Genomic DNA, 25,911 nt, shown 5'->3' with positions numbered 1-25,911 from the left:
CTCCCAGTGCAGGGGGCCTGGGTTCAATCCCTGGTCAGGGAGCTAGATCCCACATGCATGCCACAACTAAGGAACCCGTCTGCCGCAACTGACAGGGTGCAACCAAATAAATAAATAAATAAATAAATATTTTTAGGGCTTCCCTGGTGGCACAGTGGTTAAGAATCCATCTGCCAAGGCAGGGGACACAGGTTCGAGCCCTGGTCGGGGAAGATCCCACATGCCACGGACCAACTAAGCCCATGCACCACAACTACTGAAGCCCACATGACTGGAGCCCATGCTCCTCAACAAGAGAAGCCACCGCGATGAGAAACCCGTGCAGTGCAAGGAAGAGCAGCCCCTGCTCGCTGCAACTAGAGAAAGCCTGCGTGCAACAAGGAATACCCAACGCAGCCAAAAATAAATAATAAATAAATTTATAAAAAGAATATAAAAAAATCAAAAAGAGAGAAAGCCAAGCCACTACTAAAGAAAATCATCATTTTATATATAGTAGTGTGTACACCTGAAACCAACACAACATTGTACATCAACTATACTCCAATAAAAATTAAGAAAAATATTTAAAAAAGAAAATTATCAAATCACAATAGTAGGAACTAAAAGAAGATAAAATGAAGAAAGCAGATCTATAAAAACAACCAGAAAATATGTAATAAAATTGCAAAAGTACACCACTATCAATAATTACTTTAAATATCAATTAACTAACTGCTCCAATCAAAAGATATAGAGTAGCTAATTGGGAAAAGAAACCAAGACATTCAGTATGCTGCCCACATGAGACAACTTGAGAGCGAGTCTGAAAGTGAAGGGATAGAAAAAGATATTTCAAAGGGAAACGACAAGAAATCAGAAGTAGCAGTACTCATATGAAACATAATAGATTTTATAACAAAGCCTATAGAAAAAGACAAAGAAGGCTTTACATAATAATACAGGGATAAATACAAGAACAGGATATTACACTAGCTAACATATATGCACTCAATAGAGGAACACCTAAATATATAAAGCAAACACTAGCAAACATAAAGGGAGAAATTGACAATAATACAATAATAGTAGGAAAATTTAACATTCCACTAACATCAGTGGACAGATCATCCAGACAGAAAATCAGTAAGGCAAAAGTGGTCTTAAAGACACAATAGACCAGTTGGACTTGGTTGATATCTACAGGACAGTACATCCCCCTCCCCCCAAAATCAGAATACACATTCTCTTCAAGTGCACATGGAATGTTCTCCAGGATAGATCACATATTGGACCACAAAACAAGTCTCAACAAATTTAAGATAGAAATAATATAAAACATTTTTTGCTACCACAGCAGTATGAATCCAGAAATCAACCACAGGAAGAAAAATGGGAAAAGAACAAACATGTGGAGACTAAATAACATGCTACTAAGAAACCACTGGGTCAATGACAAAATCAAAGAGGAAATCAGAATATACCCTGAGACAAGTGAAAATGAAGCACACTTTCCATAAACTGTGAGATGCATCAAAAGCAGTTCTAGGAGGGAAGTTTATAGCAATACAGGTCTTCCCCCCAAAACAAGAAAATTCTCAAATAAATCACCTAAACATAATTAGAAAAAGAAAGACAAACAAAACACAAGTCACTAGAAGGAAGGAAGTAATAAAGTTCAGAAAGAAAATAAATAAATTTAGATTAAAAGAATAGAAAAGATCAATGGAACCAAGAGTTGGTTTTTTGAAAATATAAACAAAATTGATAAACCTGTAGCCAGGCTCACTAAGAAGAAAAGAGAGAGGACCCAAATAAACAATATAAGAAATGAAAGAGGGGAAATAACAACTGATACCACAGAGAAACAAAAAAATCATAAAAGAATACTATGACTAGTTGTACATCTAAATATTGGACAACCTAGAAGAAATTAACAAATTTCTAAAAGCATGCAGCCTGCCAATACTGAGTCAAGAAGAAACAGACAATTTGAACAGACTGATCAGTAGAAGTGAGATAGAATCTTTAATTTAAAAACTTCCTGCAAACAAAAGTCCAGGGTCAAATGGCTTCAAAGGGGAATTCTACCAAACATGTAGAGAACAGTTAATATCTATCCTTCTCTAAAGAAGGTAAATATATACAGTGGTACATATATACATTGGAATACTACTAAGCCACAAAAAAGAATGAAGTAATGCCATTTGCAGCAACTTGGATGGACCTAGAGATTATCATACTAAGTGTAGTAAGTCAGAAAGAGAAAGACAAACAGCATATGATATCACTTATATATGGAATCTAGAATAAGATGCAAAAGAACTTATCTACAAAACAGAAACAGATTCATAGATACAGAGAACAGACTTGTGGTTGCCAAGCAGGGGGAGTGGTGGGGGAGGGATAGATTGGGAATTTGGGATTAGCAGAACCAAACTATTATATACTGAATGGACAAACAAGTTCCTACAGTATAGCACAGGGAACTATATTCAATGTCCTGTAATAAACCAAAAAAGACAAGAATATGAGAAAGAATGAATATATATATTCATATATATAGTCATGTATATATATGACTAATCACTTTGCTGTACAGCAGAAATTAACACTACATTGTAAAACAACTATACCTCAATAAAATAAAATAAAAAACAAAAACACATATACTTCTCAAACTATTCCAAAAAATTTCAGAGGAAGGAGCACTTCTGAACATATTCTATGAGGCCATCATCACCCTGATACCGAAACCAGACAAAGCTGTCACAAAAAAAGGAATTAGAGGCAAATATCACTGAAGAACATAGTTGCAAAAATCCTGAATAACATGTTGTTATTAGGAAACTGAATCCAACAATATATCAGAAGGATCATACACAATAATCAAGTGTGCTTTATTGCATGGATGCAAGTATTTTTCAGTTTCTGCAAACAAATCAATGTGATATACCACATTAAGAAACTGAAGAATTAAGAAAAACCATATGGTCATCTAAATAGATGGAGAAAAAGATTTTGATAAAATTCAACATTCATTTACAGTAAAAAATCTTCAGAAGGTGGGCATAGAGGAAAGATACCTCAACATCATAATAGCCATATATGACAAGCACATAGCTAACATCATAATCACTGGTGAAAAACTGAAAGCATTTCTTATAAGTTCAGGAACAAGAAAAGGGTGCTCATTCTTGCCACATTTATTCCAAATAGTATTGGAAGTCCTAACCTTGCAAATACAATAAAAAGAAATAAAAGAAAACAATTTTTTAAAAAAACTGTCATTGTTTGCTGATGTCATACTATTCATAGAAAATCCGATGATGCCACCAGAAAACTACCAGAGCTCACCAATGAATTCACCAATGTTGCAGGATACAAAATTAACATACAGAAATCTGTTGCATTTCTATACACTAACAAAAAACTATCGGAAAGAGAAATCAAACACAAAATTCAATTTCCAATCAATCAAAAAGAATAAAATACCTAGGAATAAACCTACCTAAGGAGATGAAAGACCTGTTCTTGGAAAACTACAAGACACTGATGAAAGAAATTGAAGAGGACACAAACAGATGCAAAGATATACTGTGTTCATTGACTGGAAGAATTAATGTTAAAATGACCATACTACCCAAGGGAATCTACAGATTCAAAGTAATCCTTATAAAAATACCAAGAACATTTTTCACAGAATTAGAGCAAATAATTTTAAATTTTGAATGGAATCAGAAAAGACCATCAATAGCGAAAATGATCTTGAGAAAGAACGGAGCTGGAGGAATCATGATCCCTGACTTCAGAGTATACTACAAAACTACAGTAATCAAAACAATGTGGTACTGGCACAAGAACAGACATATAGATCAATGGACCAGAATAGAGAGCCAAGAAATAAACCCATACACTTCTGATCAACAAAGGAAGCAAGAATATAGAATGGAGGAAAGACAGTCATTTCAATAAGTGGTGCTCAGAAAACTGGACAGCTTCATGTAAAAGAAGGAAATTAGGACATTTTCTAAAACCATATACACTTAAATAAAAAAAGAAAATGGATTAAAGACCTAAACGTACGACTAGAAACCATAAAACTTCTAGAAGTAAATATATGTGGAACACTCTGACATAAATCAAAGCAATGTTTTTATTGGCTCTGTCTCCTAAAGTAAAGGAAATAGACCCAAAAATAAACAGTTGGGACAAAATTAAACTTAACAGCTTTCACACAGTAAAGGAAATCATCAACAAAATGAAATGACAACCTGCTGAATGGGAGAAAATATTTGCAAATGATATGACTGATAAGGGGTTAATATCCAAACATGTAAATAACTCATACACACCAACATCAAAAAAACCAAACAACTAGATAAAAAAATAGGAAGATCTAAATAGACATTTCTCCAAAGAATACATACAGATGATCAATAGGCACATGAACAGATGCTCAACATCTTTAATCATTAGAGAAATGTTAATTAAAAAGAAAATGCGATATCACTTCATACCTGTCAAAATGGCTATCAACAAGAATACAAATAACAAATATTGGTGAGAACGTGGACAAAAGGGAACTCTTGTACACTATTGGTGAGAATGTAAATTGATGCAACCCCTGTGGAAGACAGTATGGAAGGTTCTCAAAAAACTAAAAATAGAGCTACCATATGACCCAGCAATTCCATTCCTGGGATAATATCTAGAAAAAAATGAAAACACTAATTCAAAAAGATACATGCACCCCAATATTCATAGCAGCACTATTTATAATAGCTGAGACACGGGAGCAATTAACAGACTAATAAAGAAGATGTAGTATATATTTAAAATGGAATATTACTCAGCCATGATAAAAATGAAATTCTTGCAGCAATGTGGATGGACCTAGAAAATATTGTGCTAGTGAAATAAGTCAGAGAGAGAAAGACAAATACTCTATAACATCACTTATATGTGGAATCTTAAAAAATAATACCAATGAATGTATGCAAAAAAAAAAAAACAGGCTTACAGATACAGAAAACAAACTAGTGGTTACAAAAGGGGACAGAAAGTGGGGAGGAAGATATTAGAGGTATGGTATTAAGAGAGTTAAGACTATTGTGCATAGAACAGAAGAGCAACAAGGATATATTTTAAAGCACAGGGAATTATATCCATTATCTTATAATAACTTATAATGGAATATAATCTGCAAAAATACTGAATCACTGTGCTGTACACCAGAAACTAATATAATATTGTAAATCAACAGTACTTCAAAAAAATTAGAAATTTCAAGTGTTGGTGAGCATGTGGAGAAATTGAAACTCTTGTCCATTGATGGTGGGAATATAAATTGGTGAAACCACTGTGGAAAGCAGTTTGACAGATCCTCAAAAATCTAAACATGTAATTGCCATCTGAACCAGCAATTCCACTCCTAGGTGTATACTCTAAACACAGGGACTTAGACAGCTGTATATCAAATACAGCAAAAAAGAATGAAGTTCTGGTACATGGTACAACATGAATGAACCTTGAAAAAATTATGCTAAATGAAATAAACCCGACACAAAAGAACAAATGTTGTAGGCATCCACTTATATGAAATATATCTAGAATAGGCAAATTAAGGGAGACAGAAAGTAGATTAGTGATATCAGAAGAATAAGAGGGCAGGAATGAATGGGAAATTACTGCTTGATGGTGATAGAATTTCTCTTTGTGTTGACGTAAATGTCTCAGAAAAAAGACAATGATGGTAGCACAACATGACGAATGTAATTAATCACAGGTTTGTACATCTAAAAAAGATTAAAATGACAAGTATTGTATCTATCATATGACATTAAAAACATTCAAACATATCTCCAAATATCATTGTGAATTATGTGTCTAATTCTGTCAATATTGTTTCATGTATTTCAAACTTTTTTTAAGTTAAGGTACATTTGACATTTCCAGCATTATCTTTTCTGGAAATGTATTTTGTTTTGAAATTTATTTTATTTGATATTAATATAAAGACTCCCACATTATTATTACTATTTTAATTCTATATCTTTTTCTGTCAATTTACATTTTTTTACCTCTTTATTGGAGTATAATTGCTTTACAATGTTGTGTTAGTTTCTGCTGTATAAAAGGTTGAATCAGCTATATGTATACATATAACCCCATATCCCCTCCCTCCCAGCCTCCCTATCCCACCCCTCTAGGTCCTCACAAAGCATCGAGCTGATCTCCCCGTGCTATGCAGCAGCTTCCCACTAGCCATCCATTTTACATTTGTTAGTGTATATATGTCAATGCTACTCTCTCGCTTCGTCCCAGCTTTCCCTTCACCCGTCTGTGTACTCAAGTCCTTTCTCTACGTTTGCATCTTTATTCCTGCCCTGCCACTAGGTTCATCAGTAATGTTTTTTGTTTTTTTAGTTTCCATATAAGTGTGTTAGCGTACGGTATTTTTTTTTCCTCATTCTGACTTACTTCACTCTGTATGACAGACTCTAGGTCCATCTTTCAACTGACAATATTTTAAGTACTACAGTGGGCAGTATAAAAGTACATCACTTTTTTTTTATCACTACAAGAAACCATATGCCAATAAAATGAAAAACCTGGAAGAAATAGAAAAATTCTTAGAAAAGCACAGCCTTCAGAGACTGAACCAGGAAGAAATAGAAAATATAAACAGACCAATGACGAGCACTGAAATTGAAACTGTGATTTAAAATCTTCCAACAAATAAAAGCCCATGACAAGATGGGTTCACAGGTGAATTCTATCAAACATTTAGAGAAGAGCTAACACGTATCCCTCTCAAAATCTTCCAAAATATAGCAAAGAGGGGAACACTCCCAAACTTATTCAACGAGGTCACAATCACCCTGATACCAAAACCAGACAAAGATGTCACAAAGAAAGACCACTACAGGCCAATATCACTGATGAACAAACATGCAAAAATCCTCAACAAAATATTAGCAAGCAGAATCCAACAGCACATTAAAAGGACCATACACCATGATCAAGTGGGGTTTACCCCAGGATGTAAGGATTCTTCAATATATGCAAATCAATCAATGTGATACACCATATTAACAAATTGAAAGAGAAAAACCATATGATCATCTCAATAGATGCAGAAAAAGCTTTTGACAAAATTCAACACTGATTTATGATTTAAAAAAACCTCCAGAAAGTAAGCAGGGAGGGAACTTATCTCAACATAATAAAGGTCATATATGAAAAACCCACAGCCAACATCATTCTCAATGGTGAAAAACTGAAACCATTTCCCCTAAAATCAGGAACAAGACAAGGATGCTCACTCTCACCACTATTATTCAACATAGTTTTGGCAGTTTTAGCCACAGCAATCACAGACGACAAAGAAATAAAAGGAATCCAAATCGGAAAAGAAGAAGCAAACTCACTGTTTGCAGATGACCTGATACTATACATAGAAAATCCTAAAGATGCTACCAGAAAACTACCAGAGCCAATCAATGAATTTGGTAAAGTAGCAGGATACAAAATTAATGCACAGAAATCTCTTGCATTCCTATACACTAATGATGAAAAGTCTGAAAGAGAAATTAAGGAAAAACTACTATTTACCATTGCAACAAAAAGAATAAAATACCTAGGAATAAACCTACCTACGGAGACAATAGACCTGTATGCAGAAAACTATAAGACACTGATGAAAGAAATTAAAGATGATACAAACAGATGGAGAGATATATCACTTTCTTGGATTGGAAGAATCAACATTGTGAAAATGACTATACTACGCAAAGCAATCTACAGATTCAATGCAATCCCTATCAAACTACCAATGGTATTTTTCACTGAACTATAACAAAAAATTTCACAATTTGTATGGAAACACAAAATACCCCAAATCACCAAAGCAATCTTGAGAAGAAAAACGGAGCTGGAGGAATCATGCTGCCTGGCTTCAAACTATACTACAAAGCTACACTAAACAGGACAGTATGGTACTGGCACAAAAACAGAAATATAGATAAATGAAATAGGATAGAAAGCCCAGAGATAAACCCATGCACATATGGCCACCTTATATTTGATAAAGGAGGCAAGAATATACAATGCAGAAAAGACAGCATCTTCAATAAGAAGTGCTGGGAAAACTGTACAGCTACATGTAAAAGAATGAAATTTTTTTTTTTTTTGCGGTACGCGGGCCTCTCACTGTTGTGGTCTCTCCCATTGTGGAGCACAGGCTCCGGACGCGCAGGCTCAGCGGCCATGGCTCACGGGCCCAGCCGTTCCGCGGGACGTGGGATCTTCCCGGACCGGGGCACGAACCCGTGTCCCCTGCATCGGCAGGCAGACTCTCAACCAGTGCGCCACCAGGGAAGCCTAGTACATCTGTTTTTTAACTCACTCTGGTAATCTCTATCATTCGATGGAGTGTTTAGGTCATTAGCAATTAGTTTGATGTGATTGTTTTGGAATTTTCTTTCCATCTACCATTTCATTTTTTGTTTTCTAAATTATTTTCTTGATGATGATAGTGATTATGAACATGATTATTTGGTGTTGTGTTTGTTCTCATGTATCCCATTTTCTGTTTGGGGGGAAATTATTTGATTCTATTTTAAAATATTGCAGAGGAATTCCTAATACCAAACACTGTCTGTCTGTTTTTATTTCAGACAATGGGCTTATATTTACATTACCACATCTCGTTTAGTCCACGATGTCTCTACTAAGACCCTCTTCTCTTGATGCCCAATGAAAGACAAAATTCACTTTTCCTTATTTGTCTTTCACATTCTTTTTCCCTTCATTCTCTATTTTACATAATTCTTTCCTGTGAGAGGTTGATACAATAGTCACTGTCTGGGTTATGGCGCTCCTATATTCTATTCTAGGAAAGCACATTACTTGAGGTTTATAAATACAGATTCAACAAAGAGTGACTCTTACATAAATCTTCAACAACTTTGATGCATTGCTTCACTGATCATTTGTATCAGTTGCATCTTCACCTGTCTGGTGCTAGAGACCAAAGTACACTTTTAGCTCACTATACAGACTCTCCACTATGGTAAATACATATGTTAGTACAATGAATGCTCATGGTATATTCCAATTTCCAACATTGTAGTTTCTTTCGTATGGTATCACTTCCTGTCAGAGTCCTCCTGGGGATTGGATGATGAAGTTTTAGTATAGTAATGTTAGTCTGTAAACCAGAGTGTTAATATGAAGCGATTTCCATTGTTGATTTAGCTCTTGTTTACTCAAGGTTTCAGGTACAAAGAATCACTTGCTAAAACATTGTCTAAATTTCAATGTATGCTTTGTTTTCTTAATTTTTTTTTTACCACAAATTATCATTGCTCCCATAATCTAACCTGCCTCTCTGTTTCTTAGGTTTGGAAGAAAGTTGATTCTCAGGTGGTGTTCGCTCCAGCTCGCCGTCTCTGGGACCTGTGCAGCCTTTGCTCCCACCTTCCTCATTTACTGCTCACTACGCTTCTGGTCAGGTTGTTCTGCTGTGGTCATCATAACAAATAACTGGATGCTCAGTAAGTCAACAGTTTTGATTTTCTTGATTTTGCAAGCCTTGAATTTAACCTTGAAATTTCACCCTTATGTAACATTAATATCCCATTTGGGTTTTCTTTCAGTTGTAGAGTGGACAAGGTCCCAGTCAAAAGCCATGGTAATAACACTGATAACCTGTGCCATTAGTATTGGACAGATAATGCTGGGAGGACTGGCTTTTGTCTTTCGAGACTGGCATACCCTGCAGCTGGTGGTGTCTATACCATTCTTTGTCTTCTTTTTCTCCTCAAGGTATGAGCCTCTCTCTCACTCCACTTAAGGGAACCTAGGATGAAAATGCATATTGAATTGGGATATACTGATTTTCTTATTCCCTGGACCATTTCCTGTTGTTTTGACCTAAACCAGCATTTCTCATTTGTTCACTCTGATCAATTTGAGATTTGAGAAGTAGAATAGGGAGTAACAGTGATCTTCCTTCCAGGGAGCTCAAGGTATTTTCTGCCATTTTGCTTCCTAAGTCTTACCCAGTATTGTGGTCATTGAGTTATTCCAGTATTATTTTTCTTATAGACTTGAAGATATACCTTCAATTTTTTGGCTTTGGAATGAATAAGGTACAATAAAGTTTTCCATGATCTTCTATGTTGCAGATGAAATTGGATAAAGGAAGAGGCAGAAAATTTATTCATAGAGCAATTTAACAAAATAGCAACAGTATTTCTCCAGAAGTGAAAATGACATGCAGATTGGATGACTTACATTACGTGTTCAACACTCCCTCTTCCCTTAAATAATTTTAACAAATATTTATTTATGGATAATTCCATCCCTACACTTAAAACCACTCTAGGGAGAATTAGCTTTAGTAGATCGCAGAAAGATGACTACAGAATTACTATAGTGAGATGAGTACAGAGAGAAAGAAGAGTGTAATCCATGTCAGACTCATCTGCTAAGTCATTCTTTTCTCATAACAAGGAAGATGTGCTTATTGTTTCCATTTAGTTATAAGAAAACTAAAGCAGATGTAAATAAGTGACTCATTTATGTAGTTAGTTACCGACACTTCTGGTAGTGGCAGGAGTATTCACAATATTTGTTGGCCTAAAAGTTTACATAATTTGGGGACTTCTTTTGTCAAAATAATATACATTATATACACTATATATAATAATATATATATAATATACATTATATATACTATATATAATAATATACATTATATATACTATATATAATATACATTATATACACTATATAATAATATATATATAATGTACATTATATACATTATATATAATAATATATATAATATACATTATATATACTATATATAGAATATATACTACGGCACAAATTTGCCAGATCTCATGCTAAGCTTTGGAAGGGAATTATGCAAGTGAGGGACTCTCAAACTTAAGCTTCATAAGCCTCTTGGAAAATCTCCTGGTGAATAAGCAGAGAGGCAATTTGAAAACAAAGTCTGTGATCCTATGCATGTAGTACATTTTTTGCCTTCCATCTAATAGCCACCACTTCAATTGGTGGTGGATATTGGATGGAAGGCAAAAAGCAGATGTTGTAATTAACCGCAGGACGAATAAGCGAGAGATAGCTGCCTGCACTAGTGTGTCCGTCTCTCATCAGGTGGCTGGTGGAATCTGCTCGGTGGCTGATTATCACCAATAAACCAGATGAGGGCTTAAAGGAACTTAAAAAGGTTGCTCACAGAAATGGAATAAAGAATGCTGAAGCAGCCCTGAACATGGAGGTGAGCAGGAAGGGGAAGGTGGTTATTGGGTTGGAGAGAAGATACAAATTGACACGTGCCTTCTCCTTATTATAGACAAACTGCTTTTCTAACAAGGGCAGCTAGTCGAGAATGCAAATTCCCTGGTCTTTCATGGCCATCTCATAGAAAAGAAGCTGTGAGCACTGTACAGAGCTTCTTCCTATAGCTCAATTCCTGATCTGACTCTAAACCCTATGTACTCTCCTGGGTGCCCTACCCACCTCTGTGGCCTCATTTTCAAAATATCATTGTTGCCATTTAATTTCCTGGAGTCTCCCTTAACTCCCTGCATCCTTCTTCATACCATGCTCACTCCTGTGATTGCATGTGTAATATGTTACGTTATAAAGAAAGGGAACACATCTCTCCTCTCCTATCGGGTGCCAGTGCTCATCACAGTACCTGGCACTGTGTTGGCAAATGACACGTTTGTCGTTCTTGAAGGGTTTGAGAGCGACCATGCAGGAGGAGCTGGAGGCCGCACAGACCCAAACCACTGTATTTGACTTGTTCCGTACACCCAACCTGCGTAAGAGGATCTGTCTCCTGCTCTTTGTGAGGTGGGCGCCACGCAGTGCATGACAACATTCAAAGAGTGGGGACATGAGTCTATGTATTTCATAGGTTTTAACAGTGCTGTGAGAGGGAGGTGCTGATTTGGAGAAAAAATGAGGAAATCACACCAAATAACACTCACATGGAACTGCTTATATGATGAAAATTTAGTTAGGTCGTATCACACTATCAGTCTTTTCTCTGGAGATGGATGTTGAGAACTTCCATCACGGTACAGATTTGGGCACTTAATTTTCTGCATTTTTCTTTCAATTTTAATTGAAGCAAACGTTGCAAACAGAAACATGAAGAGGTCAGAAATATCTACAAATCAATGAATATGTCAGTATGTAAAAAGGTAGCCAACATACAGATCAAGATAGAAAATCCTAATTCCCCAAGACTTCCCCTCAACTCTCTGGTTCAGCAATATTCACCTCCACACCTTTGCCCGACACTGTTCTCTGCTCATCGCCCTCTCCTGTGCCAAATAAAACTTAACAGTGGTTCTGATCTCCTTCACTGCAGATGAGTGTTGCCTGACCTTGACCTTCACATAATATAAATGATGGAAGGGTTCTGTGACAGGCCGTCTCTCCTCATGCTCATTCATGAAGATTCATCCATTCTGTTGCACGTGACAGTAGGTTGTTCTCCTCCCCAGTGCTTTAGTCTCCATTGGATGAATACACTACAATTTCTTTATGTACTTCAATATCGATGGACTTTTATTTGTTTCCAATTTGGATACAGTTTTTTGTGTGTTAGCACAAGGGCTTCTGTTAAAGTCTTGCTCATTATCTCTTGAGGGGACATAAGTATTTACTTTGGTATCGTCAGGAGGAGAAATTTTAAATTCTGAATTTTTGAAGATTCACACACATGGACAAAAAGCACACAGGACGATAAACACCCACTGCCAAGCTTAAGAAAGTGACTATTGAATAGTGTAATTTATCTTTCCCAGACATATCCTAGTAGACTGCTTATTCATTTAATTCCATTGTGCTTTTTGACCTTTTCACATCCACTAGGACACAGACTTACGTTTCTGAATTCTAGATAATCACAGTGGAAGGAAAAAGTACCTACAATGATAAGAAAAGATCTGTTTGCAATTGCTGTGTTCTGTGATGGTTTCTTTTTAAACATCTTTATTGGAGTATAATTGCTTTACAATGGTGTGTTAGTTTCTGCTTTATAACAAAGTGAATCAGTTGTACATATACATATGTCCCCATATCTCTTCCCTCTTGCATCTCGCTCCCTCCCACCCTCCCTATCCCACCCCTCTAGGTGGTCACAAAGCACCGAGCTGATCTCCCTGTGCTATGCGACTGCTTCCCACTAGCTATCTATTTTACATTTGGTAGTGTATATATGTCCATGCCACCCTCTCACTTTGTCCCAGCTTACCCTTCCCCCTCCCCGTATCCTCAAGTCCACTCTCTAGTAGGTCTGCATCTTTATTCCCGTCTTGCCCCTAGGTTCTTCTGACCTTTTTTTTTCTTTTTTTTACATTCCATATATATGTGTTAGCATACGGTATTTGTTTCTCTCTTTCTGACTTACTTCACTCTGTATGACAGTCTCTAGATCCATCCACCTCACTACAAATAACTCAGTTTTGTTCCTTTTTATGGCTGAGTAATATTCCATTGTGTATATGTGCCACATTTTTATCCATTCATCTGTTGATGGACACTTAGGTTGCTTCCATGTCCTGGCTATTGTAAATAGACCTGCAGTGAACGTTTTGGTACATGATTATTTTTTTTTTTTTTTTTTTTTTTGCGGTACGCAGGCCTCTCACTGTTGTGGCCTCTCCCGTTGCGGAGCACAGGCTCCAGACGCGCAGGCTCAGCGGCCATGGCTCACAGGCCCAGCCGCTCCGCAGCGTGTGGGATCTTCCCGGACTGGGGCACGAACCTGTGTCCCCTGCATCGGCAGGCGGACTCTCAACCACTGCGCCACCAGGGAATCCCCGACTATTTTTGAATTATGATTTTCTCAGGGTATATGCCCAGTAGTGGGATTGCTGGGTCGTATGGTAGTTCTATTTGTAGTTTTCTAAGGAACGTCCATACTGTTCTCCATAGTGGCTGTATCAGTATACATTCCCACCAACAGTGCAAGAGGGTTCCCTTTTCTCCACATCCTCTCCAGCATTTATTGTTTGTAGATTTTTTGATGATGGCCATTCTGACCAGTGTGAGGTGATATCTCATTGTAGTTTTGATTTGCATTTCTCTAATGATTAATGATGTTGAGCATCCTTTCATGTATTTGTTGGCAGTCTGTATATCTTCTTTGGAGAAATGTCTATTTAGTGTGATGGTTTCTTCTATGGCAATACCTAAATCTGTCTCTCTCTGGGTGAAATAGATCTTTTATGTGGACTCCTTTCCCTTAGATGCTCTTTGGGTAAAAGGTAGATCCTCAGTGGGAATCTTTGATTCCACTTCTGATGGTACAGTTGGTACATGTTTGCTTTCCTGAATTCTTACATTTTCTTTTATCCCAAGAACTCTGATATGAACTTTAAATTTCCCAGAACTGTGTTTGAAACCAGGACACTATGCTCCCAGTCAAGGGACACAGGTAGTTTCTTTGCAGTTCCAGTCACTAGTTGAGGAAAGGGAAATGCTTTACAGTATTGGGGTTGGCGGAATAGAGGGAGGACTCACATCATACAGACGACTCTCAAAAAGAAATGATTTCCCTAAATTTTAAGTTTTAATGCTTATATATTCAAATTCTCTATACCATCCAGTTCGGTGATTGAGTCAGGTTATGTTTTCCCGTCACTGCTAACTCTATGCTTAGGGACTCAAAAAAAGAAGGACAAAAGGAATATCGTTTTCCTTGTTATTTTAATGGTAACGTTATCACCCTAAAAGGAAGTGTTATACAAATCAGACTACACCTTAATTGTCAAACATTGGTCATTGGCTACCTGTGTCAATATAATAATCGATTGCAACATGTTGGCTCTAAATCTTACAGCTTGTGTCTTTCCTCTTTTGTTCACTACAGATTTGCAAGCACAATACCCGTTTTTGGCATCTTTATCAACCTACAGCACTTTGGGAGCAATATTTTCCTGTTCCAGGTAATCTTTGGCGTTCTCACTGCCTTAGCCCGATGTCTTGCACTTCTAGTATTGAATTATATGGGCCGTCGACCAACCCAGATGCTTTTCATGTTCCTGGTGGGACTTTCCATTTTGACCAACACGTTTGTGCCCCAAGGTGAGAGAAGACTGGACTTTGGGGAAAAAAGTGTCTTTTTCCCACCCTTCAGGGATTGTATTGGTCACACTTGTCTGAAGTCAGGTTTAAAAAGAGGTACCAGGGACTTCCCTGGTGGCGCAGTGGTTGAGAGTCTGCCTGCCGCTGCAGGGGACACGGGTTCATGCCCCGGTCCGGGAAGATCCCACATGTTGCGAAGCGGCTGGGCCCGTAAGCCATGGCCGCTGAGCCTGCGCGTCCGGAGCCCGTGCTCTGTAGCGGGAGAGGCCACAAGAGTGAGAGGCCCGCGTACCGCAAAAAAAAAAAAAAAAAAACGTACCAGTTATGTGCTAAGTATTCCCCCCAAACCAATCTGATGGTTTATGAGAAATTCTGCTAAAAATTTTTTGGGAAAAATACTAAAGGTCAGCGAGGGGCAAATCAGGCATATGTTCATCTCATCACATTGTGAAGTGTCTTAAACTGGTACAATCTATCCCAGATTATTTCTCTAAGACAGCAATTGTTTACCTGCCTTTTGTCCATTCACACTTCAAATAACAAGTATGGAGGAGTGAAGCCTTGCAATGATCCCCCAGGTGAGGACACAGCATGGTCACTCCCTCTGTTTGGGTTCTTCATTACCAGCTTTGATGACTAGTCACTTCCCCGTCTCTACATACCCACATATGAATGTGGTGTTAAGTCACCATGACTGCAGCTCTTGCTCATGAGAGTCTCCCAGGAAATGAAAAAAATCCCCCTTTTTCAAGGAATGAAGGAGTGAACAGTAGGAATAGAATTTAAGCAGATTAAAATCCTTGTCCGGGGCTTCCCTGGTGGCGCAGTGGTTGAGAATCTGCCTGCCAAGGCAGGGGACACGGGTTCGAGCCCTGGTCTGGGAAATCCCACATGCCGCGGAGCAACTAGGCCCGTGAGCCACAACTACTGAGCCTGCGCGTCTGGAGTCTGTGCTCCGCAACAAGAGAGGCTGCGATAGTGAGAGGCCCGCGCACCGCGATGAAGAGTGGCCCCCGCTTGCCGCAACTAGAGAAAGCCCTCGCACAGAAACGAAGACCCAACACAGCCAAAAATAAATTAATTAAAATAGGTATTAAAAAAAATCCTTGTCCATTCCCTGTTAGATTACTTTACAAGTTAATAGAGAAATGATATGTAATGATTAGTAGAACCTTAGTGAGCGCTATGCTTCACCATCTCCCAATGCAAGAATATGCTTCACAGCATTACAGATGGGCGGACTCTGCTCTTTAGAATATCCTTAATGATGCAGGCTTACTCCCTTGCACGAGAGTTCTTTCCAATATGATAAAGCTATAATTAGATTTCTTTTTATACTGTGCAGAAAACTGGTTCTCTGAAATTTTTTTTAGTGGTCCCCAATTCTTTTTTTCCAAATAGAAGTTTCCGTTCCTGGTTCCTCATGTCTAACACTGATGTAGACCCAGCTTCTCTTCAGCCTGTCCACTAACAGAAAAGCCCTGTCCCTCTATTACTCTCTTGGGCCACACTCACCCCATGGCAATTCTGTATCTACACGAGGTTGACTGACTCACTGAGGTTTGTCTGGGACTTTCCAGGTTTTATTAATGAAAATCTCACATCGCTAAAACCTCCTAATTCCCAGGAAAACCAGGATGACTGGTCACTTTAAATTCTGCACTTTAATTGTAAAGTCCTCAAGGTCAAAGCTGAGGCTTAGACACAGTAATTGTCCACGTGACAGTCCTACCTTCTATAATAAGCATAGAGCAAGTACTGGACAGAATAACTAAAAGCAAATTTCTGCCACACTCACCTTTTCTTCTTCTTCTCTGGCAAATCTCAGATATACAGAGAGATTTGCTACAATTAACCGAGACAATTTTATGTACATTTTACAACCTATGTTGATAACTTTATCTTTCTCAGTTGATAAGACTCCATGATCCTGCTACTGTGATATTTTCTACAATCTATTTCAAACATACAAATAACCTGTAGAGTTGTTTGTCCTGAATAAAGTTGGTGGTGGCTGATTCCTTTAACACAGCTTTCTTAACCTCACTGGTCTTCCTCTCTCTAGAAATGCAGACCCTGTGTGTGACTTTGGCAAGTGTGGGAATCAGCTGTGGTGCCGCTTCTATCACCAGTTATTCTGTCCACTGTAATGAACTCATCCCCACTCTCCTCAGGTATAAGGATTTTTTATATCCTTCCAAAGCCTGAGTAAAGATTGATATATAGTATCCAGTAGTTTAATATAATTTGTGGTTTAGGAAAGGGACCAGGAAAATGTTCTAATTCCACTAATAATAAGGTAGTAGTTGCCCATTTGTAAGTTCCAGTTATGAGTGTAAAACAGAAATATAAAGCACCAAACATATTAGAAAATAAAAACAAACCAAAAAAGTGGATTTAACCTTAATTGCTGTGTACTTGAGGTTGGCTTTGGATACGGATTTTCTAAAAAGTGACTTTTTATCGTTTATCATCTAATAGCTGTAAACTGTACTACTAGAATAGAAAATGTACTACTACAAGAATAGAAAATGAAAAATAAAAAACCAAGAACTTTGAATATCCCTCCAGGGCCAAAAAATAGGGCTTTCCCAGCTAATTGATGCTTATCGTGGAATAACATAATAAGAAATGTTAATTATAAAGCAATTATTTGTAATAGTAACAATATACTAAAAAACAATTATCACCACAGTTTATCAGAAAAGCTGACCTGGTGTCGGGTACTGTGCTAAGCAGTACTTCAGTACATCTGTTTTTATTAAAATGATGAAAACGCGTCTTAACACATTTTGACCCTGTCCAAGACAGCTAGAAAATCACAGAGCGAATCACAAAAACCAGTGTTTCGTAAAGCCCACATGGGTAATAATTGTGTTTTAGTGTGTTCCATAATCACATCAAAATAATAGATCATGAGTTACCCGTGTGGATTTTTACTGGATTATTATGTATCCTTGTTTATCTTTCAGGGCAAAAGCTTTGGGATTAGATGTAATGGCTAGTAGGTGTGGGTCAGCACTGGCTCCCCTCTTGATGACCCTGGTGGTGTATCTACCCACTCTGCCCTGGATCATCTATGGAGTATGTCCCATTATTGCGAGTCTTGTTGTCCCTTTCCAACCTGAAACCAGAAATCTGCCTCTGCTTGACACCATCCAGGATGTGGAAAATAAGTGAGTAATGCTTCTAGCCATCCCCTGGGAGAGACTGTGTGCTTTGGATCTGTGAGTGAGAAAGACAAAACACAGAGTGGGTCCCTCAGATCACTGGAAAGGCTGAGCCTGCCTGGGATACTTCCATCTTGGGCCATGGCCTTCACAAGTGGCAAGGTCATTTCTAACCATTGTGAGTTCCAGTCTAGACTGCAGAGATTCCTCTCTGCCCTGTTCTCATTGGTAGTTTTAGTGCTGAAGAGACAGTAATTAGCTCTACTGTGAGGGCATATCCTACCTGCCCTCATGATAGTATTTCATGATCCTCAGATCCATAGAGCAGGGGATATAAAGGGAAAAGAAATGGGATGACCAGTGAAGGAACAATGTTAGGAAGATCATGTTGAGCTAAAGACTCTTTGATGATGGCCATTCTGAAAATCTACAAACAATAAATGCTGGAGAACGTGTGGAGAAAAGGGAACCCTCTTGCACTGTTGGTGGGAATGTAAATTGATACAACCACTATGGAAAACAGTATGGAGGTTCCTTAAAAAACTAAAAATAGAACTACCATACGACCCAGCAATCCCACTACTGGGCATATACTCTGAGAAAACCATAATTCAAAAAGAGTCATGTACCACAATGTTCATTGCATCACTATTTACAATAGCCAGGACATGGAAGCAAACTAAGTGTCCATTCACAGATGAATGGATAAAGAAGATGTGTCACATATATACAATGGAATATTACTCAGCTATAAAAAGAAATGAAATTGAGTTATTTGTAGTGAGGTGGATGGACCTAGAGTCTGTCACACAGAGTGAAGTAAGTCAGAAAGAGGAAAACAAATACCGTATGCTAACACATGTATATGGAATCTAAAAAAAAAAAAAAGGTTCTGAAGAACCTAGGGGCAGGACAGGAACAAAGATGCAGACGTAGAGAATGGACTTGAGGACACGGGAAGGGGGAAGGGTAAGCTGGGACGAAGTGAGAGAGTGGCATGGACATGTATACACTACCAAATATTGAATAGATAGCTAGTGGGAAGTAGCCACACAGCACAGGGAGATCAGCTCGGTGCTTTGTGACCACCTAGAGAGATGGGATAGGGAGGGTGAGAGGGAGACACAAGAGGGAGGGGATATGGGGATATATGTGTATATATAGCTGATTCACTTTGTCCTACAGCAGAAACTAACACACCATTGTAAAGCAATTATACTCCATTAAAGATGTTAAAAAATTTTTTTAAAGAAAAAATATAAAGACTCTCTTTGATAAGATAATAAAGAAATAAATCTTGTGTAGGTGCTTGTAAGATTCAGGCAAATTTTGTCACTACAAGTAATGGAAAGTATCAAGGACAGGGGAAAAAAGAAACTAGTAAAAGTCTTTTAATATGAGAAATATGCTATCTTCGTAACCTAGGGCCTCAATAATAAAGTTCCACAAACTGAGTGAATTAAACAACAGAAATGCATTGTCTCACGGTTCTGGAGCTTGGAAGTCTGAGCTGAAGTTGTTGGCAGGGCCATGCTCCCTCTGAAGGCTCTAGAGAAGGGTCTGTTCCAGGTCTCTCCTGGTTTCTGGTAGTTCCTTGGCTTGTGGCAGCTTAACTCCAATCTCCACATGGCATCTCCCTGGCATGTCTCTAGGTCCAAATATCCCCTTTGTATAATGACACCAGTCAAATTGGTTTAGGGGCCCAACCTACTGCAGTATGACTTCATCTTAATTAATTATATCTGCAAGAACCATGTTTCTAAATATGGTAATCTCATATTCTGAGATACTGAGAGTTAAGGCTTCAGCATATGAATTTTTGAAGGGACACATTTCACTGCATAACAAATGGGATTAAGATTTTCAACTCACCCCTTGACTTTCCAAAGGTGTCTTTTGTCAGAGATCTAAAAAGACCAAGTGAGAGTAGCACTTTCTAACTGCTTTCTTGGGTCTGCACAGTCAGCAGAGCCTTTTGCAGGACGAGTGTCAATCTCTCATGGATTTTATTGTATCATAAAAAGCTGATGGTTAAGGATCAGTTTGTACTTGTGCACGGATGGCATCCAAACTTACTTTTATTATTTTCTATTTTTTAATGTGTGTTTTTATTTGCTAACTCGTTGGTTGATTTGGTTTTTTCTGTTTTGTTTTTCCAGCAAAAAATTCTCAAGAGAAGCACATGAAAAAGATTTCTACATTAAAGTGACAAAATTTTAAGTGGATTTCATGAGATGACTGGTGAGGAAAATAAAAATATGCAGAAAAAAATGGGAGTTTTCCTTTATCTTTACATACTAGCAAGGAAGTATACTGGAACATGAATCTCATTTACAATCATGGCATTAATTTGCAATTAAACATATGATTTCTTGGAACATGTAATTCCATGATCAGAAAAATGGTGCCCACGTAGAATGTTAGGAAACATGTTTTCCTCTTGTATTCCTGAAGGAGTTGGCGTAAAATGGGTAATATGTCTTCCTTAAATATTTGGTAAAATTTCCACTGTAGTTTTCTTTGTGGGAGAATGTTTAACTATAAATTTATTTCATGTAATAGATATAGGACTATTTAGTTTATCTTTTTCTTCATTAATAGTTTCTCTCCTTATCATGGATTTTATTTTCCTATAACTTTACTTACCTGATTTTTGATGGATGCCAAGCACTGTGTCTTAACTTCTTGGATGCTAGATACTTTTTATTCCTAAAAATATTATTGAGTTGTTTGGGATATGCCTAAGCGACTTGAAAACACTGATCTTTTTGGGTCTGGGGGAAATCCTGTGGAGTGCCTACCAGGCAGCTGTTTGGACTCATCCACAGGCTATCAATACTGGTAAGGGGCTGAAGAACCATGGGCAAAAGGATTGCCTGGAGTTATCTCCCGGCTTGCTCACCAAATATGTAACCAAACCAGGTTTGTTTGCCCGTCGAACAACAAGCCAAACACTGAGTCACTGGCGTTTGCAACAGAGAAAGTGTTATTTGTGAGGTAGCCAAGTGAGAACACAGGAGAATAAATCTCAGATATGCATCTCCAAGGCCAGAGGCTTGAGATATTTATGATATAAAGAAGCAGAGTGGTCTCAGGCATGTGGAAAGGTGATTGGAGATTGGGGAAAGATGAAGTAACTCATTTCTGTGCAGGCCCAGCTTTAGGGTCAGTGGGCTCAACTAGTCTTAGCCAGGTGTATTGGGCAGGAGCTGACTCCAAATTTTTGGAAAACAACTTAAGCCCCCATTACTCTAGTGACTCATACATCAGAAGTATTATCTATAGGGGTGGTTAGAAGTCTGATGATAAACTATGTAGGGTTCATAAAGTTTGGAGGGTTTGCAGTTAGAGAAAGGGGAAAAATACAAATGAAGTAGGCTTAATCAGTACAGGCAGGTTACAAGCAGAGGGTTTTCTCAGAAACTGTTCCCTTATCTGCTGCTATGTTAGACATATTCAATGATTTCTGTTAAACACCAGCTTCCATTAATCCTATGGAGCATGATGTCATAATTTCTCCCTCTTCATCATCTTTCTCTCTCTTGCTACCAAACTTTATGTGTTTCTCTGCTTCCTGTTAATTTCCCTTTTGTCCTATTCTTTATTTTTTCTTTTAAAAATTTTTAATTACAGAACTTAATTATCTACAGAAAACAGTTTTAAAAAGACACATATATACACCATATATATCAAAATTAAACATATATGACTAGTTTGCTGTGGTACAGAGCTTCCCTTAAAAAAGGAAGAGGGTTCTGATCCTGAAGAAGATAGAGTAAGCATACTGAATCTGTTCTCTTTTGACTAAATGCACCATGAAAGAACTCATGGGGCAACTATTCTAGACTGTGAAAGTATATATAGTAATATATTAACATGTCTAAAAAATAATAGCACAAAGTGGATGGAGGAGGAAATAGAGCTCTATAGGAGTAAAGTTTCTATATATTATGGAATTCAGTGAGTATAAATATGAAGTAGGTTCTGATAGCTTATGCTGTGTATTATAACCTCTAGAGCAACTACTGAGAAACCACTGAGAAAAAAAAGAGTTTAAAATACTTAAATAAATTAAATGATACACTAGAAAATATTTACTTTAAAGGTGGTATCAAAAGAGAACTAGAGGAATAAAATAGTCATGAGGCAGAAAGAAAAATAAAATCAAAATAATTGATGTGATTCCAACTGTATCAATAATAATATTTACAATCTAATTAAAAGCAGAGACTGGCTGGATGAGAAACAAAAATATCCAACTCTATGTTGTCTACAGGAAATAGACTTTAGACCTGATATCAATAGATTGAAAGTAAAAGGATAGAAAAAGAAATACCATTCAGACCGCAACTGCAAGATAGCTGGTGTGACTATATAAATATCATACAAAATAGACTTTCAGACAACAACTGTGACAAAAGCAAAATCTGCACATTTTAGGATGATAAATAGGTCAATTAATCGAGAAGATATAAGAATTATAAATGTGCATAAATGTAACAACAGAACCCTAAAATAGATGAAGCAAAAACTGACAGAACTGAAGGTAGAAATAGAAAATTCAACAATAATAGTTGGAAACATCAATATCCTGCTAAATATAATGGATAGAACCTTTGTTAGAAGGTCAGGAAGTGTAAAGAAGACTTGAACAATGCTATAAACAAAGAAGACCTAACAAGTATAGAACACTTCGCCTAAAACATCACAGTACATATTCTTCTCAAGAACTCATGGAACATTCTCCAGAATAGACCATAAATTAGTCCATCAAACAAGCCTTTAGACACAGTAAAGGATGGAAATAATGCAAAATATGTTCTTCAACCACAATAGAATTAAATTAGAAATCAACAACATAAATTTTGAGAAATTTACAAATATGAGGAAATTAAGTTATACACTTCTACCTAACCATTAGTTAAAGAAGAAATCACATGGAAAATTAGAGAATTTTTCAAGATGAATGAACAGGAAAACATAACATAACAAAACTTATAGGATGCACTAAAGCAATTCTTAGGGGAAAAGACATGGAAGAAAATGACTATATTAAAGAAAAAGGAAGAGCACAAATCAGTAATCTAACCTTCAATCTTTGAACTTGAAAAAGAAGAGAAAACTAAATCCAAAGAAAGCAGAAGGAAGGTAATAATATTAGTACAAAGATAAAAAAGAGAGAGATAATAGAAAAACAATGGAGAACAATCAGTGAAACCAAATTGATTCTTTGAAAAGGTGAACAAAATAGGGTGAATAAAATTTTAAGTGCCTTAACCAAGAAAAGAATTAGAAGAGACTCAAGTTTCTAAAATCATAAATAAAAAAGAGCAGATAGGTAATCCTGTGAACAACTGAATGCCAAGAAATAAGATAATTTGATGAAATGGACAAATTCCTAGAAGGGCAAAATTTACCAAAACTGACTCAAAGAAGGAATAGAAAATCTGAATAAGACTATAAAAATTAAAGATCTTAAGTTACTACTTTAAAACTTCCTACAAAGAGAAGCTCAGTCTAATTTACCTTCACTGGTGAACTCTACCAAACATTTAAAAGGAATTAACATGAATCCTTCACAAACTCTTTTAGAAAATAGATGGGAAGTGAGCAAAAGAAAGGGAGTTCACCCTGGTAAACAGCATATATGCCTTTTCATTTTGTTGATTATTTCCTTTGCTTTTTGAAGCTTTTGAGTTTTATGTAGTCCACTTTTCTATTTTTGACATTGTTGCCTGTGATTTTCATGCCAAAACCAAGAAATCATTGCCACCAACTACGTCAAAGAAGTTTTTCCCTAGGTTTCTCTCTGAGGAGTTTTAGAGTTCCAAGTCAGTGTTTACATCTTGCTTAAAAGTGGAATATTATTTGTCCATAAAAAAGAAGCAAATCCTGCCATTGGGACAACATGGATAAGCATACAGACATTATTATAAGCGAAATAATCCAGTTACAGAATGACAAATATGGCATGATTCCACTTATATGAGGTTTTTTAAAATAGTCAAAGTCATAGAAGCAGAGAGTAGAATGAATGGTAGTTGTCAGGGGCTGGGGAGAGAGAGAAGTTGGAAATTGTTTTCCAATGGGTATAAAGTTTTTTTATTCATGATGAATAAGGCCATAGTTAACAATACGGTATTGTGCATTTTATAATATGTTAAAGGGGTGGATCTTATGTTGTGTTCAATAAAAAAAGATTACAAAGGAACAGAAGGGAATTTTTCCAGGTGATCAATATGGTTAGTACCTTAGTTTAGTGATAGTATCATAAGTGTATGCATATGCACAATCTCAACAAAATGTGAAATTATTTGGTGTATCAATTATACCCCAGTAAAACTAAAAAGGAGCAAATACAAAGAACCTACAGAAATTCTCACCCTAAATGATGAAAGGCTGATTTCTTTACCATAACTTCAGGGAAAATATAATGATGTCAGCTATCATCATGTATATTCAACAAAATATTAAAAGTTCTAATGAGGGTAATTAGAGAAGACAAATAAATAAAAGATAACCATATTCGAAAAGAAAAAGCAAAACTGTCTTTATCTGTAGATGACATAATTTTGTATGTAGAAATTCCCAAGGATCCACTAAATATCTGTTAGAAGTAATAAATGAGTTTATGAACTTTGCAAAATACAAAATAAATTGCAAAAATCAATTGTATTTCTTTACACTAGCAATAGACAATCCAAAAACAAATCTTTTTTTTTTTTTTTTTTTGAACCCATGTCCCCTGCATTGGCAGGCGGACTCTCAACCACTGCACCACCAGGGAAGCCCCCAAAACAAATCTTATAAAAATCAATTTACAATAGTATCATAGGGAATAAAATACACAGAAAAAGTTAATAGGAGTGCAAGAATTGTCCACTGTAAACCAAAACACAGTGTTCTGAGAAAATAAAGAAGATCTACATAAATGGAAAGATAGCTCATATTCTTGTATCGGGAGGTTTAGTGTTGTCAGTAAAGCAACACCCCCAAGTTGACCTATAGTTTCAACAAAATTTCTATCCAAATCTCAACTGGCTTACTTTTGGGCAGAATTGACATTAATTGTCAATTTATAATATCATTGTCATTAATATTGATATGGACTCAAGGACCCAGATTGCCAAAACAATATTGAAAAAGAAAAATAAACTTAGAGGACTTTCACTTTACAATTTCAAAGGTTACTGCAAATCTATAGTACAGTGTGATTCAGGCATTAGGATAGACTTTAACATAAAGGAATAAAATTGAGAGCACAGAAATAAACCCTAAAGTTATGGTCAATTGATTTTTAACAAAGGGGACCAGAAAATTCAGTGGGAGGAAGGAAGTCTTCAAGAAATGATGCTTGGGTAAGACAGGAATAAAGACACAGACCTACTAGAGAATGGACTTGAGGATATGCGGAGGGGGAAGGGTAAGCTGTGACAAAGCGAGAGAGTGGCATGGACATTATATATACACAACCAAATGGAAGGTAGGTAGCTAGTGGGAAGCAGCCGCATAGCACAGGGAGATCAGCTCGGTGCTTTGTGACCACCTAGAGGGGTGGGATAGGGAGGGTGGGAGGGAGGGAGACGCAAGAGAGAAGAGATATGGGAACATATGTATATGT

General features: G+C 37.0%; 1 protein-coding gene across 1 annotated transcript in view; it reads left to right on the top strand.

Moving 5' to 3' along the window:
• Nucleotides 1–20,841, top strand: part of LOC307190785 (solute carrier family 22 member 10-like) — a 39,444-nt gene extending 18,603 nt beyond the window's left edge. The window contains exons 3-10 of the mRNA XM_079930204.1: nucleotides 9,385–9,539; nucleotides 9,642–9,810; nucleotides 11,170–11,293; nucleotides 11,759–11,874; nucleotides 14,906–15,120; nucleotides 17,186–17,294; nucleotides 18,093–18,296; nucleotides 20,450–20,841. Of these exons, the coding sequence (XP_079786330.1) occupies nucleotides 9,385–9,539; nucleotides 9,642–9,810; nucleotides 11,170–11,293; nucleotides 11,759–11,874; nucleotides 14,906–15,120; nucleotides 17,186–17,294; nucleotides 18,093–18,296; nucleotides 20,450–20,510 (1,153 nt within the window). The 3' untranslated portion in view covers nucleotides 20,511–20,841. The remainder of the gene's footprint in view (nucleotides 1–9,384; nucleotides 9,540–9,641; nucleotides 9,811–11,169; nucleotides 11,294–11,758; nucleotides 11,875–14,905; nucleotides 15,121–17,185; nucleotides 17,295–18,092; nucleotides 18,297–20,449) is intronic.
• The last annotated feature ends 5,070 nt before the right edge of the window (nucleotides 20,842–25,911 follow it).

This window comes from Stenella coeruleoalba (assembly GCF_951394435.1).
Source record: "Stenella coeruleoalba genome assembly, chromosome: 8".
In the NCBI taxonomy this organism is placed as follows: Eukaryota; Metazoa; Chordata; class Mammalia; order Artiodactyla; family Delphinidae; genus Stenella; species Stenella coeruleoalba.
Note: the sequence above shows the minus strand (reverse complement) of the source record. Positions and strands in the feature narration are given on the sequence as shown.